General features: G+C 45.7%; 1 protein-coding gene across 1 annotated transcript in view; it reads right to left on the reverse strand.

Moving 5' to 3' along the window:
- Ccdc146 (coiled-coil domain containing 146) overlaps positions 1–14577 on the reverse strand; it is a 127967-nt gene that overhangs the window by 21014 nt on the left and 92376 nt on the right. The window contains exons 5-9 of the mRNA XM_075956315.1: positions 12965–13022; positions 10202–10378; positions 8232–8305; positions 6140–6367; positions 4096–4282 (exon numbers count right to left, since the gene is read on the reverse strand). Of these exons, the coding sequence (XP_075812430.1) occupies positions 4096–4282; positions 6140–6367; positions 8232–8305; positions 10202–10378; positions 12965–13022 (724 nt within the window). The remainder of the gene's footprint in view (positions 1–4095; positions 4283–6139; positions 6368–8231; positions 8306–10201; positions 10379–12964; positions 13023–14577) is intronic.

Consider the following 14577-nt stretch of genomic DNA (forward strand, 5'->3'; position numbering starts at 1 on the left):
ACACTCTGACCACGGCACCCCGCACACTCTGACCACTGCACCCCGCACACTCTGACCACTGCACCCCACACACTCTGACCACTGCACACCACACACTCTGACCACTGCACCCCGCACACTCTGACCACTGCACCCCACACACTCTGACCACTGCACCCCGCACACTCTGACCACTGCACCCCGTACACTCTGACCCACCCCGCACACTCTGACCTCCACACGCTCTGACCACTGCACCCCGCACGCTCTGACCACTGCACCCCGCACGCTCTGACCACTGCACCCCGCACACTCTGACCTCCACACGCTCTGACCACTGCACCCCGCACACTCTGACCACGGCACCCCGCACGCTCTGACCACGGCACCCCGCACGCTCTGACCACTGCACACTCTGACCACTGCACCCCGCACACTCTGACCACTGCACCCCGCACACTCTGACCACTGCACCCCGCACACTCTGACCACTGCACCCCGCACACTCTGACCACGGCACCCCGCACACTCTGACCACTGCACACCGCACGCTCTGACCACTGCACACTCTGACCACTGCACCCCGCACGCTCTGACCACTGCACACTCTGACCACTGCACCCCGCACACTCGGACCACTGCACACCACACGCTCTGACCACTGCACCCCGCACACTCTGACCACTGCACCCCGCACACTCTGACCACTGCATCCCGCACACTCTGACCACTGCACCCCACACACTCTGACCACTGCACCCTACACACTATGACCACTGCACCCCGCACACTCTGACCACTGCACCCCGCACACTCTGACCACTGCACCCCACACACTCTGACCACTGCACCCCGCACGCTCTGACCACTGCACCCCGCACACTCTGACCACTGCACACTCTGACCACTGCACCCCGCACACTCTGACCACTGCACCCCGCACACTCTGACCACTGCACACTCTGACCACTGCACCCCGCACACTCTGACCACTGCACCCCGCACACTCTGACCACTTACACTTCTGTCATGACACTTCTACTGTGTTAATTTGTACTTTGGTTAGTTTGGATAAAGGTTTGTCTATTTTGTTGATTTTTTCGAAGAACCAACTCTTTGTCTCATTCTTTGTATTGTTTTCTTTGTTTGTGTTCTGTTAACTCACTATTGTGGGATTTTTCCAGCTTCTTTATGTAGGTGTTTAGTGCTATGAACTTTCCTCTTAATACTGATTTCATTTTGTCTTATAAATTTGGGTGTATTGTGTGGTCAGCTTCATTGAATTTTAGGAAGTTTTAAATTTTTCCCTTTATTTCTTCCTGAGTTTTGACAAAGAAGCAAAATATGTAAAATGGAAAAAAAGAAAGCATATTTAACAAATGGTGCTGGCACAACTGGATATCAACATGTAGAAAAATAAAAATAGACCCAGATCTATTGCTACACACAAAACTCAAGTCCAAATGGATCAAACACCTCAACATAAAACCAACCACACTGAACCTTATAGCAGAGAAAGTGGGAAGTACACATGAACACATCGACACAGGAGACCACTTCCTAAATATAACCCCAGCGGCACAGACACTGAGAGAATCAATTTATAAGTGGGACCTCCTGAAACTGAAAAGCTCTGTAAAGCAAAGGACACGGTCACCAAGACAAAATGACAGCCTACAGAATGGGAAAGATCTTCACTAACCACACATCAGACAGAGATCTGATCTCCAAAATATACAAAGAACCCAAGAAATTGGACACCAAAAGATCACATAATTTAATTTAAAAAAATGGAGTATAGACCTAAACAGGTAACTCTCAACAGACGAATCTAAAATGGCCTAAAGACACTTAAGGAAATGCTCAACATCCTTAGCCATCAGAGAAATGCAAATCAAAACAACTCTGAAATTCCATCTTACACCTGTAAGAATGGCCAAGATCAAAAACACTGATGACAACTTATGCTGGAGAGGTTGTGGGTAAAGGGAACACTCCTGCATTGCTGGTGGGAATGCAAGCTGGTACAGCCCCTTTGGATGTCAGTGTGGCAATTCAGAAAATTAGGAAACAACGTTCCTCAAGACCCAGCAATACCACTTTTGGGTATATATCCAAAGGATGCTCAATCGTGCCACAAGGACATGTGCTCAACTATGTTCATAGCAGCATTGTTTGTCATAGCCAGAACCTGGAAACAACCTAAATGCCCCTCTACCAAAGAATGCATAAGGAAAATGTGGTACATTTACACAATGGAGTATTACACAGTGGAAAAAATAATGACATCTTGAAATTTGCAGGCAAATGGATGGATATGGAAAACATCATATTGAGTGAGGTAACCCAGATCCAGAAAGACAAAGATTATATGTACTCACTTGTAAGTGGTTTTTAGACATAAAGCAAAGAAAACCAGCCTACAATTCACAATTCCAGAGAACCTAGACAACAAAGAGGATCCTGAGAGAGACATACATGGATTTAATCTACATGGAAAGTAGGAAAAGACAAGATCTCCTGAGTGAATTGAGAGCATGGGGACCATGGGAGAGGGTAGAAGGGGAGGGGAGAAGAAGGAGGGGATCAGGAAAAATGTAGAGCTCAGTAAAGGCAAATTTAAAAAAAGAAAGAAAGAACCAGGAAAATGGAAAATTCAAAAGAGAAAAAAAATAGAGACAGAATGGATATGATCGTATTGCATGGTATTTGTGTGTAAAATTCTCAATAAAAAAAGGAAAGGAAGGAAAAAAACCTGCACATATTACTCCTTCAAACAACCTGAAAGAAAAACTAGCTTGGCCTTACTGTCTACTGCACCCTCTGTATACTGTATACTGTCTACTGCACCCTCTGTATACTGTATACTGTATACTGCACCCTCTGTATACTGTATACTGCACCCTCTGTATACTGTATACTGCACCCTCTGTATACTGTATACTGTATACTGCACCCTCTGTATACTGTATACTGTCTACTGCACCCTCTGTATACTGTATACTGTCTACTGCACCCTCTGTATACTGTCTACTGCACCCTCTGTATACTGTATACTGCACCCTCTGTATACTGTATACTGCACCCTCTGTATACTGTATACTGCACCCTCTGTATACTGTATACTGCACCCTCTGTATACTGTATACTGCACCCTCTGTATACTGTATACTGCACCCTCTGTATACTGTATACTGCACCCTCTGTATACTGTATACTGTATACTGCACCCTCTGTATACTGTATACTGCACCCTCTGTATACTGTATACTGCACCTTCTGTATACTGCACCATCTGTATACTGTATACTGCACCCTCTGTATACTGTATACTGCACCCTCTGTATACTGTATACTGCACCCTCTGTATACTGTATACTGTATACTGCACCCTCTGTATGCTGTATACTGCACCCTCTGTATACTGTATACTGTATACTGCACCCTCTGTATACTGTATACTGCACCCTCTGTATACTGTATACTGCACCCTCTGTATACTGTATACTGCACCCTCTGTATACTGTATACTGCACCCTCTGTATACTGTATACTGCACCCTCTGTATACTGTATACTGCACCCTCTGTATACTGTATACTGCACCCTCTGTATACTGTATACTGCACCTTCTGTATACTGCACCATCTGTATACTGTATACTGCACCCTCTGTATACTGTATACTGCACCCTCTGTATACTGTATACTGCACCCTCTGTATACTGTATACTGTATACTACACCCTCTGTATACTGTATACTGCACCTTCTGTATACTGTATACTGTATACTGCACCATCTGTATACTGTATACTGCATCCTCTGTATACTGCATGCTGTATACTATATACTGAAAGGCCTAGAGTCTAGGCCCTTCCCAAACTGGCTATTCTGTTACTTTTCTACCCAATCAAAACAAAACATTTGGCCAGTCTTGGGTTACAAAAAGAGGTGGGAAACATTAGGGACCACCAGCAGTCTAACAGGATAGTGCATCCTCAAATTGCCACCCACTGCTACCTTTTCCTTCTCTTTCTACTGAGAGCAAAATTTTAGTGCTCTTTGAAAGAGAGAGCTGGGCTTAAAATCCTAGATTTTAAGGTTTCTCACACCTACCTCGAGTAGAAGCCTTTGATTCAGGGCTTGAGTCTGAGTCAGCGCATCCAAGGACACTTTGAGGAGTAGCTCCATCTTCTTCAGGTTTCGGAAATCTCGCTCTTTCTCCCTTTGCTTGCGAGAAAGTTCATCATGGTAGCTCTGCTTGTCAATGAGGCAGTTTCGAAGATTAAGGTCCAAGATCCCTCTGTCCAGGTCAAGGGCAAAGGGGAAAGTGATGTCCCCCGCTGTCTTATCAAAGACAGCACACTCAAGGGGATACAGAGACCTTTTCATATATAACAACCACAAATCCTGAACAATGCCTACAGTAGCCAGTTTGGGGTATCGCTATCATTTAGAAATATGATCCTATAAACTCCCCAAATGTAATGACAGGCTGGGGAGACACAGGTCTCAAGTTTCCTTAGATTTTCCCTAAATGTACGAAGTAAGGCTGAGAGAAAAGTTCAGTGGTAGAGCAATTACATCTCAGGACTGAAGCCCTGGGTTCAAACCCTGAACTTAGGAAAGTCAGGGGCTAGGGAGATTCTGCTGTTGGTAAAGCGCCTGCCTCACAAACATAGGGGTTGAGGCCCCGTATCCATGTAACCAGCTGTGGGTGGGAGAGCCCATTTGAGATCCCAGTGTGGAGAGGTGAAGACAGTTCCCCGGAGCTCACTAGCCAGCCGGTGTAGCCCAGTCAGGCAGTCTAAGGTCCCAACCCGATGAGAGACTGTCTCAAATACAACAGGGACGACAGAGATTGTGCCCTCTGGTCCCTACACTCTAGTGAATACACATGTGTGCACACTTAAAAGTAAAGTGCTCCAGTAGGGAATCCCACTGGGAAATCTCCCTCAGCCAGGAGAGGCTGGGATTAAGTCAGGAACAGCACTCATTGGCAGGAAAATCTCTGGATTCCATAGCCCACACCAGCGATGTAGTTCCCCACACGTACAGCAAACAGTGGATTTTATTCTTAAATTTGGAACCGTGGAATTGAGGAAAATTGTGATTTAAAATGTTTCGATCAAACTTTCCGTTTTGCTATGAATGGTGTTTAAGTTTTTCACAATGAACATGTGAAGGTCAAAGGGAGAGGGACTTGGGAGGTGTGGTGTTAACTTTCTTCATCAGCTTGAATCACTTGGGAAGAGAGTTTCCTGCAGCAACCTCTGATGTCTCCAGGAAGAAGACGGGGCCCCACAACAACAATTCCACCTGATTCTTATGATACCATTCAGCTGATAGCACCCAACCCAAGATCAGCTTGGGGTTACAAACTGCTCGAGATAGGTCTTTGATGGGGCTGAAGACGGATAGTCATAGCTACTTTTCCTCTCATGACTTAGCTAAGATAAGACTTAGTCTCCTCAGGCTAGGACAGCTATTGAAATAATCTGCTATTTGCTAAATAACCTTAGAGTAGACATTTAGTGTGTGTTTCTTGCTTGATGTTGTTCAGTTGGTTGTAGTCCTATTCTTGTGTATGTTTTTGCCTTTTCTTTTTCCTGGATAATACTTGATATTTGTTCTTATTGCATATAGTTTTGTTTTAGGTTTAGAGCTTTCTTGTTTAGACAAGGGGGAGGTGTTGTGGGAATTCATTCAGCCAATAGCTTCTTGGATACCAGTCCACAGGGCATGGTCTGAGGGACTATAAGCACAGACAGGAAGAATGCTCAGTCCTTTTTTCCCCTATTGCTTGGTTGGTGGTCAGAGTTCGGTTTGCAGCTCCCAGCACCCACAGAGCAGAGGACCACAGGGCTCTCTGGTTGTGATGCTCACCAATAAGCACTTGTTATCTTTTATTACAGGATCTCGTGGGCTTCCTTAATTATACTATACATAGAATGGAGGAAAATTGTGATTTAAGTGTAGAAAAATGTGCTTCAAAATGTTTTGATGGTGCCTTAATGGGAAAAAATTGATTTAAAATTCTACAACTTGCTATTGAATTGCATACAATCAGTTGACAATGTTTTGAACCTTCAAGACCGAATTGATTAAAATGCAGATGACAGAACATGGTTAAAACAAAGATGACGGAAACAGAAGCAACCTTTCAGCTAGCGAGGAAGCTTCGTTCTCTTTGGTTAACTCCAGCATCTTAAGTAGTTGGTTATACTCTCGTTCCTTCACTTCCAGTAGGGCTCGCTTGCCCTCCACTTCCTTCATGACGTCATCCTTCTCTTCCACCAGAGCGTTGACTTTGTTCTCAAGCTTCTTTAAAGATCCATTTAGCTCTTTGACTTGGTATTCCAAGACAATATTTTTCTTTTCCATTTCTCTGTAGGAAATGGACACACACAGACAGAAGTAAGAGGGCTTAGTTTTGAGTTCATGCTATCTCTGCCCATTATTATCAGGCAAAACTACGCTCGTCATCAATCACTGATCTCAGGAACATGTGAAGGTCAAAGGGAGAGGGACTTGGGAGGTGTGGTGTTAACTTTCTTCATCAGCTTGAATCACTCGGGAAGAGAGTTCTGATGAGGAACTGTCTACACTGAACCAACCTGTGGCAATGGCTCTCAACCTTCTTAATACTGCAACCCTTTACTACAGTTCCTCATGGTGTGGTGAACCCCAACCATAAAATTATTTCATTGATACTTCATAACTGTGATTTTGCTGTCATTAATCATCATGTAAATACCTAATATATAGGATTTCTGACCCACAGGCATGTCTGTGGGAGGTTGTCTTTATTAAGTAAATTGGCACGGGAAGACACAGTCCACTGTGGGCAGCACCATTCCTTAGGCAGGAGGCCCCATACTGTGTAGGAGGGAAGAAATGGAGCTGAGTTCAGACAAGTTAGTGGGTATACATGCTTTCATGCTTTCTCTACTCTTGACTCTGGATATGCTGTGATTCGCTGCTGGAAATTCCTGCCACATGCTGAGGGACCATAACCTGGAGTTGTAGGCTGAAATATACTGCTTTCTTCCCTGGATTGTTCTCTGTCAGAGTCTTTTATCACATAAACAAAATGCAACCAGGACAGGGGATAACTTCCCAGAATGCCCCTGAGGGGCAGGCATTTGCTCATTCTATTTTCTCCTCATGCCCTAATCTCTGTCACCTGTACTGCCTCCTCTCATCCTGACTAGCATCCTGGACCAGGTCTGACTATCCTAACTCAGCTTCTGGTAACCTTGGGTTATAGAATCATACTGCTTCATTTTCCGGTACTCTTTTAGGATTGATTACTAGAGTAATCCTATTATTTCTCTAGAATACTTTTATATGCACTAACCTGTCCCACCAGCCAGCTCCCAAATAATGGCACGAGACTTACCTTAATTACGAAAGCTCGGTCTTTATCTTAGGCTTCTCTCAACTAGCGCGTTTAACTGAAATTAACCCATTTATATTAATCTATGTTGAATGTCGTGGCAGGTTTGTACACTGTGTGAAGATATTTTATTGGCTCCATAAAGAGCTGAACCGCCAATGGCTAGGCAGGAGACGTAGGCGGGACTTCCGGCTGAGAGAGGAAGGAGGCCCCAAGCACTGGGCAGGCACAGTGTGACGTGAAGGGAGGAGCGCAGGCAGCGTGAAAGGAAGGTGAAGAGCCCCCAGGCAAACCTAAGTTAATATCAATGGGTTAATTTGAGTCATAAGAACTAGTGGGACAAGCCTAAGCTAAGGCCGACCTTCCATGATTAATAATAAGTCTGTGTCATTATACGGAGCAGGCAGCTGACAACAGAGCTTGCCACACCAACCTTTCGTTTTCTTTTTGATCACTGAAATCCCGAGAATTTCTCAATGGTCTTCACGTCTGAATCTACTCTGAGTGCCTGAGGGTGAGCAGGTGCACAGTGGGTGAGGAGCCCCTGTCTTTTGGGTGCTGACTGCCTGAGCACCCTTCGGGACTATGACAGCCTGAGTTCAAAGTTAACCTCCAGCCCTGAAGAAGTCACTGAAGGCCCCCATAGAAATACGATTCATAAGCTGGAGCAGAAATAGTGATTATCATTGGCTATGTCACTTCCTTTTAAAATTCCCAGTTCACAGAGCCTAGGTGGCACTGGGGTCAGACAGTTCCAAGATTGTAATCCCCAAAAATTATAACACGCACACACGTCATTTGGAAGAGGGTTGCTTAGAAGGGAGGGATTCAGAACAAAAGTATTAAGCCGTACATTTTTTTGCGGGTCATTTTTTCTATCTCCTTTGAAATTTGTACAGGAATGGTTTGATGGTGGACCACGTCATCCTAAAAGAGAAACAGAATCGTGTTAAGTCATGTAGTCAATTAGGCGAGCAAATTAAATGAGAGGGAAATTAAAACTCTTTAAAATGGCAGAACTCTTACCATTTACCCGGTGTATTTTATTTCTCCCAATATTCACACTGGCCTTATAAGTGAAAAAGAGGACGACGAAGTGAGGTAAGAGTCCCCTTTCCTGCTGTGCCCTTCCCCTGTGGTGGGAGAGGTGGGGAGAAGGATGGAGGAGGCTGTCACCATTGCTCATGCAATGAGATAGTGCCCAAGCTCCTAGAGAGAACAGCCTCTGTGGTTCAATTCAAGACCCAGGGTTCTCTCTGAGGCCAGGCTGAGACCAGAGCTGTACAGCAGAACCTGGACCCGGCCTGCCTTCTCTCCCAGCTCTCTCCTGCTTCCCTCAGAGCCCCGTGGGCTTCTCCTGCACTAACTGCCCTGGACGCTGCTTCTGGGGAGCCCCGCCTGAGACTGACAGGAAACGGGATGAACAAGACCCTTTGTATCCAGGGTACTGACCAGAGCTCCATGGGGCTGTAGGCAAAGGACTTTCCTCAGATGCTGTTTCCTGGATAAGATGGGGGAGCAGTGAGTTCTTGCTGTAAGGTCTTAGGGAAGGCCGGAGAAAACTACAAGTATTTTCTAAGCCAATGATTTTTTTGGGAGCTGTCTCTTAACTAACTCTAGATTCTTGAGGATTATGTATTTTTCAAAATGAAATTAATTTCAATCCACTTTTTCCCCTAAAACATTAATATGGGCTCCTCGTCACTTTACAGGAAGAACGGAGTCAGTCACACAAGGGAGAGGCAATGCAAACAGATAGGAGAGGACTCGAGTGGGAGTGGCGTTTCCTCCAAGGAATCACGAGTGTTTGTGACACCCGCTTCAAACATCGGAGGCCAGCTCTGCAGGGGTCGGCCTTCACACTGGGACAGTATTATCAAGTTTTTGCATGTCTTTTCCTCCAAACACCATCATTTGCTTTGTAAATTCCCAGAATTGAGGTTGCCTTTGACAGAGTCCTTCGAGATACAGAGCCTTGCAGTTAGCGGGATAGCTCTTTTGGTCACATGCAAGTAGCTAACCTCAGCCCGTGTGTTTTTAGGCGCGTGGAGGTCCAAAAAATGTGAGCCTATTTCCACCCTGACCAAAGGTCAGAGGGTTGGAACTTACTTCTGTTCCTTCAAGGTTATGGTGTTTCTACCTCAAAGGTCACACCTAGATTGAGAGTAGAGAGTTCTGCTCTCTCAAGGTTATTGCCAACAGGTGTGGTTACTATCCAGACATTGTTTTTTTCAGAAACAGAGAAGTAGATATGTTTCAACCCCAAACAAAACTCTAATGATCCAACTAAGTTCCTACTCCCTTAAGGAGATAACACTGGATTCCACCAGGGAGTGGTTTGCTTACAGAATGCTTTGGTCTAGGGTTTGAGTGTGCCTTGTTTTGTCCTAGCAACAAAATGCTTAAGTAAAAATTGTAGCCTGCGACCTTCAACTGATCATTTCCTTGTATCATTTTGTTAATGCCGTTTTTTTTTGTTTGTTTGTTTTTAATCTTACTCCTACCTTTTGGGTCAGGGTATTTTAAGCAAATGGAAATTCAACGTGAGGGATTTCAGTATTCACTGGAACTCCTTCCTGGTACTATCCTTTGCTTTCTCTTTCATTATTTTCACACACATCTTTAAGCCCTTTGCTAACTTTTCTAATCCCATGCCCCTACCCCGGTAAGTGGTATTTTTGCTGACGCTGGTCTCCGACATGTGCCCTCACAGGCATGGTGTTTCTATCCTTATCCCTACCCCGGTAAGTGGTATTTTTGTTGAAGCTGGTCTCCCACGTGCCCACACGATGTTTGAATACCCACGGACTGCCCACAGCATACCTTCAGGCCAACCTGACACTCCAGCACCTCCTCCAGCTCCTTCTGCTCCTTCATTAGCTGCTTCTGCTTGGACGCCAGGTCTTCCCGGAGGATTTTGATTTCCAGTCTCTTCTGCATGACTTCCTTGCGCAGTTCTTCGGTGCTTTCCTTTAGTATTCTCGTCTTCTTCTCCATTTCCTTTAAAAGTCATGAGAATGGCCAGTGAGATAGTCCAGGGGATGTTTGTCTACTTCAAAGGTGAAAATTATTCCACTCTCCCTATTGTTTGTACAGGCTTGGAGGCGTGTGAGTCCCCGACGGGGGGTTACTTACTATGTCTGGCGCCTGTAGTGACCAAGCACGGGGCTGTTTTGAAGTGATTTTTAACCGAGTGGTTCATGTTTTAAACGTGTTCTTTCCTATGTTGATTTTTATTTCATACTAAAAAGCACTATGAAAATGTACATTCTGTTTTCCTGTAGCATTGGGGTTTGACGAAATCCGATGCAAATTATCTTGTAGTTAACTTGAGTTATACACAGCGACCAGACATTTGGAGGCTCACATTTCCACACAGTTGCATGCACATTTATTACTATTACGTCTGTACAATTCCTTCCTCAGTGTCCCCCATCAGGCTTAGGGGAGGCTGTGCTTCCTGTGCCTTATTACTGTACTCAGAAAGACTGTCTGCTGAGGATGGCCAAGCACATAGATTTATTAGCCTGTGCTGAGTTTTCTTTGAGAGTCCCTTCTACTGCTGGAAGAAAGTAAAATAAGTCAGCAAAAATTCATGATGTCTCTCTTCTCTTTCGCTCTTTCCCTCTTTTTCTCTCTCGGGTGTGTACGTGACTGTGTATGTGAATGTGTGTGTGTGAGTGTGTTTGACTGTGTGTGAATGAATGTGTGTGTGTAAATGTGTGTATATGACTGTGTGAATGAATGTGTGTGTGTAAATGTGTGTATGACTTGTGTGACTGTGTGTATGAATGAATCTGTGTGTAAATGTGTGTATATAACTGTGCGTGAATGAGTATGTGTGTGTATGAGTGCGTGGTGTGTGTGTGTAAATGTGTGTGTATGACTGTGTGTGAATGAGTGTGTGTGTGAATGAGTGTATTGTGTGTGAATGAGTGCATGTGTGTGTGAGTGTGTGTGTGTGTATGTGTGTGTGTGTGTGAATGAGTGTATGTGTGTGTGTGTGCTATAAATGATGGTTAGATGTTGCCTTGTTGCTGTGATTAAACCCCGACAAGAGGAACTTAGGGAAGGGGTTGCTTTGGTCTGGTTGGTTGTGTGAAGGCCTGGCAGTGTGAGCGTGCAGTGGCTGATCACCCCTTCGGGGAGCATGGGACAAGGAATGCCGGTGCTCAGCTGCCATTCTCCTATTTATTCAGCTCAGGACCCCAATCCATGGAACTATGCCCCCCACATTAAGGTGGCTCTTCCCACCTCTGTGAGACCAGTTCCTCACAGTCATGCCCGGAGACTAACCTAACCTAGACAATGTCCTCAAAAGAATGCTGAGACCTGTCTGCTAGGGGATTCTAGCTCTGGGGAAGTTTACACAATATTAACCACCGCAGGCATACTTATACAGAATTAACAGAATCTTACTAAATGCTCCACAGGTTTGTGCGCTGGCTGTTAAACCACTGACAACAAACACCATCCTGGAAGTGGAAGCCATGTTGTCTGTTGTAGGTCTTAAAGCTTTGCCATAATTTCTTCCTATTTCCCAGGGCATTCCTGGCCCTCTGTAATGTGCCTTTGTCAATCTTTCCACGTAGAGGGCAAGTGAATCTTCTATGGGCATGGCCCCGTCCACTGTCTTGACTAACAGAATCGTACCAAAAATTACTTAAATAGCAGTTTTAAAAGCTCTTGTATACTGTGACGTGCATGTCTTCAGACTGGAAATCCTTCCACAGCAAGTGACATGGGACCTTAGATCAACTAACTGCCCCTGCAGCTCACCCTCCCCCAACTAAGCCAGCTCAGATCAAAGGAAGGCAGAACTATAGTAGAAATGCTTGTCATCATAAGTCACTAGCGTTTGAGATGGTTTGCAATGCAGGGATAGGTAAGCAATCATGGGGTTTGAATGAGAATGGCCCCATAGGCTCATGTGTTTGCCTGATCCCTAGTTGGTGGACCGGTTTGGGAAGGATTAGGAGGTGTGGCCTTATTGTAGGAGGTGTGTCGCTGGGGTGGGCTTTGAGCTTTCAAAAGCTCACACCATTCTGTTAACTCGCTCTCCCTCTCTCTCTCTCTCTTTCTCTCTCCCCCCTCTCTCTCTCCTCCTCACACACACTCAGCCTTGTGTTTCTCAATCCATGTGAGCCCTCAGCACACGCCCACCCGCCCGCCACCATGCTCCCCACCATGACGGCCAGACTGCTTCACCCTGTGTAACTGTGAGCTCCGATTTAGATGCCTTCTTTCATCCACTGCCTGGTCACGGTGTGACAGTGCTGCATTTTCCTTGTGACCAAACTCGGAGATGCTCAGAGAGCTCAAACCTCACACACATGGGGGAGCTGCTTTTAAGTGACAACCACAGAAACCCCCTCCCTGCTGTAGACAAAGCAGATGCCCTCTGACTACACGGCCTGAAGCAGCCATCAACACAGAAGGCTTGCCACCTGCCTCGTGAGTGTGTAGATCTTCCTTTCTGCTTCTGCAGGGATTGTGGGTTTTTGGAGCTTCAAATGTTTCAGGGTGTGTTGTTATTTTAAAAGGGATGTTTGGATCCAGCTGCATTTAATAAATTCTAATACTTACGCCTGGCTTAGGTATCTTCTCAAATTCCTTTAGTATGAGACTCTTTTCTTCAGTTAGGCTGCCAAAAGAAAATATCATATTTGACAAAAAGCACAAAAGTGTAAGGGCCTTCTGCACCAGCACCTTCCTATTCTCTCTTGGCCCTGTTCCCAGTCTCTGCACACCTTCCTATTCTCTCTCTCAGCCCCGTCCCCAGGCTCAGCTACTCGTGTCCCAGTGTCTCCTCTTGACGGTGGCTCTGGTTCCCACTGGCCCACGTGGGTGCTTCCTCCTGTTCAGCATTGCAGCAGCCTTGTGTGCTCGCACCTAATATAGCAGCTCTCTGGGCACGTTAATTATAACTGTGCTAGGGCACAGACCTCCCTGAGGACTGAGACTCCTTCCAGGGAAGCTCAGGGTCTTTTTCTCTGTATACTAAATTACTGCCAGGTCTTCCCAAAGGATCTGCCTTGTCTGCCTCCAGCCTGACCCCAATAGTCGACCCTCTACTTTCAGTGAGAAGATTTTTAGCAACATAAAGACTGTCCCATTGCTTTGCTGCTCGCCCGCACCCCATCAACCTGGACGAACCTGAAACTCTGTGTCATAGCCTCTCCAGTCTCACTGAGGGCCGCTTTCCACTCCGGCCCACTTGGCCTTCTCGCTGTTCCAGACTCAGGGTCTCTGGGTCATCCTACTTAAATGGTGCCAACATTTCCCGCCAGTCTGCCTTACTTTTTCCATACAGCGCTGTTCGCTGCCTGGCGTTTTGTTGTGCATTCGTCCACGTTAACAGAGACTGCTCTGTTCACACCGCACTACCATTGTGGGCACATAGTTGGCGCTCTACTAGTAGTGGGAATACACTGGGTGACTCAAGTTGGTTTAATTCCTATTTTCGTGACTTGAAATGCACAGTTTATATACTAACTGAGGATAAAGAGATAAAGAAATATAGCTACCCTTAGAGTGACCCGTGCCTCGCTTTATTTACACCCGAATTGGAAATTTTCCACAGGAATCATGAATGGAAGAGTTTGCAGATGTTCACAGGTGGGAAAAGGGGTCGTTCCAAGAACTCCCGAATTTTACATGACATTGTCATTCCTCAGGGATGGTATTGATGAAGAGCACCACAGAAAGAGTCATACAACACTGGAATAGAAGGAACTTAGCAGAGATCCTAGGAACATGGACACCCAGGAAGGAAAGAAGGAAGGAAGGAAGGAAGGAAGGAAAGAAGGAAGGAAGGAAGGAAGGAAGGAAGGAAGGAAGGAAGGGAGAGAGGGAGGGAGGGAGGGAAGGAGGGAGGGAAAGAAAGGAGGAGAAAGGCTGTGATTAAAAGCATCTACCACCACCACCCTGCTGAACTTAAAGTTTATTTAAAACTTATAAATTGCATCCTTTCAGGACTGTCACTCAGAAAGCCATTGTAGACGTCTACATGGGACTTTCTCCCTTGAGAATCCAGCCTCCAGTAGGCCTCCCTGTCTACACTGTGGTCTCATAGTCACAGCCACGGTCACTCAGCCGAGTTCAGACCCCGCCTGTAGGCACTGCGACAAACACACTGGAATCTGTCATCTCCTCTCCCCTTCCTGGATGTATGGGAAGAATGCCTTTTATAGCTTCCC

Source organism: Microtus pennsylvanicus, chromosome 22, assembly GCF_037038515.1.
Source record: "Microtus pennsylvanicus isolate mMicPen1 chromosome 22, mMicPen1.hap1, whole genome shotgun sequence".
In the NCBI taxonomy this organism is placed as follows: Eukaryota; Metazoa; Chordata; class Mammalia; order Rodentia; family Cricetidae; genus Microtus; species Microtus pennsylvanicus.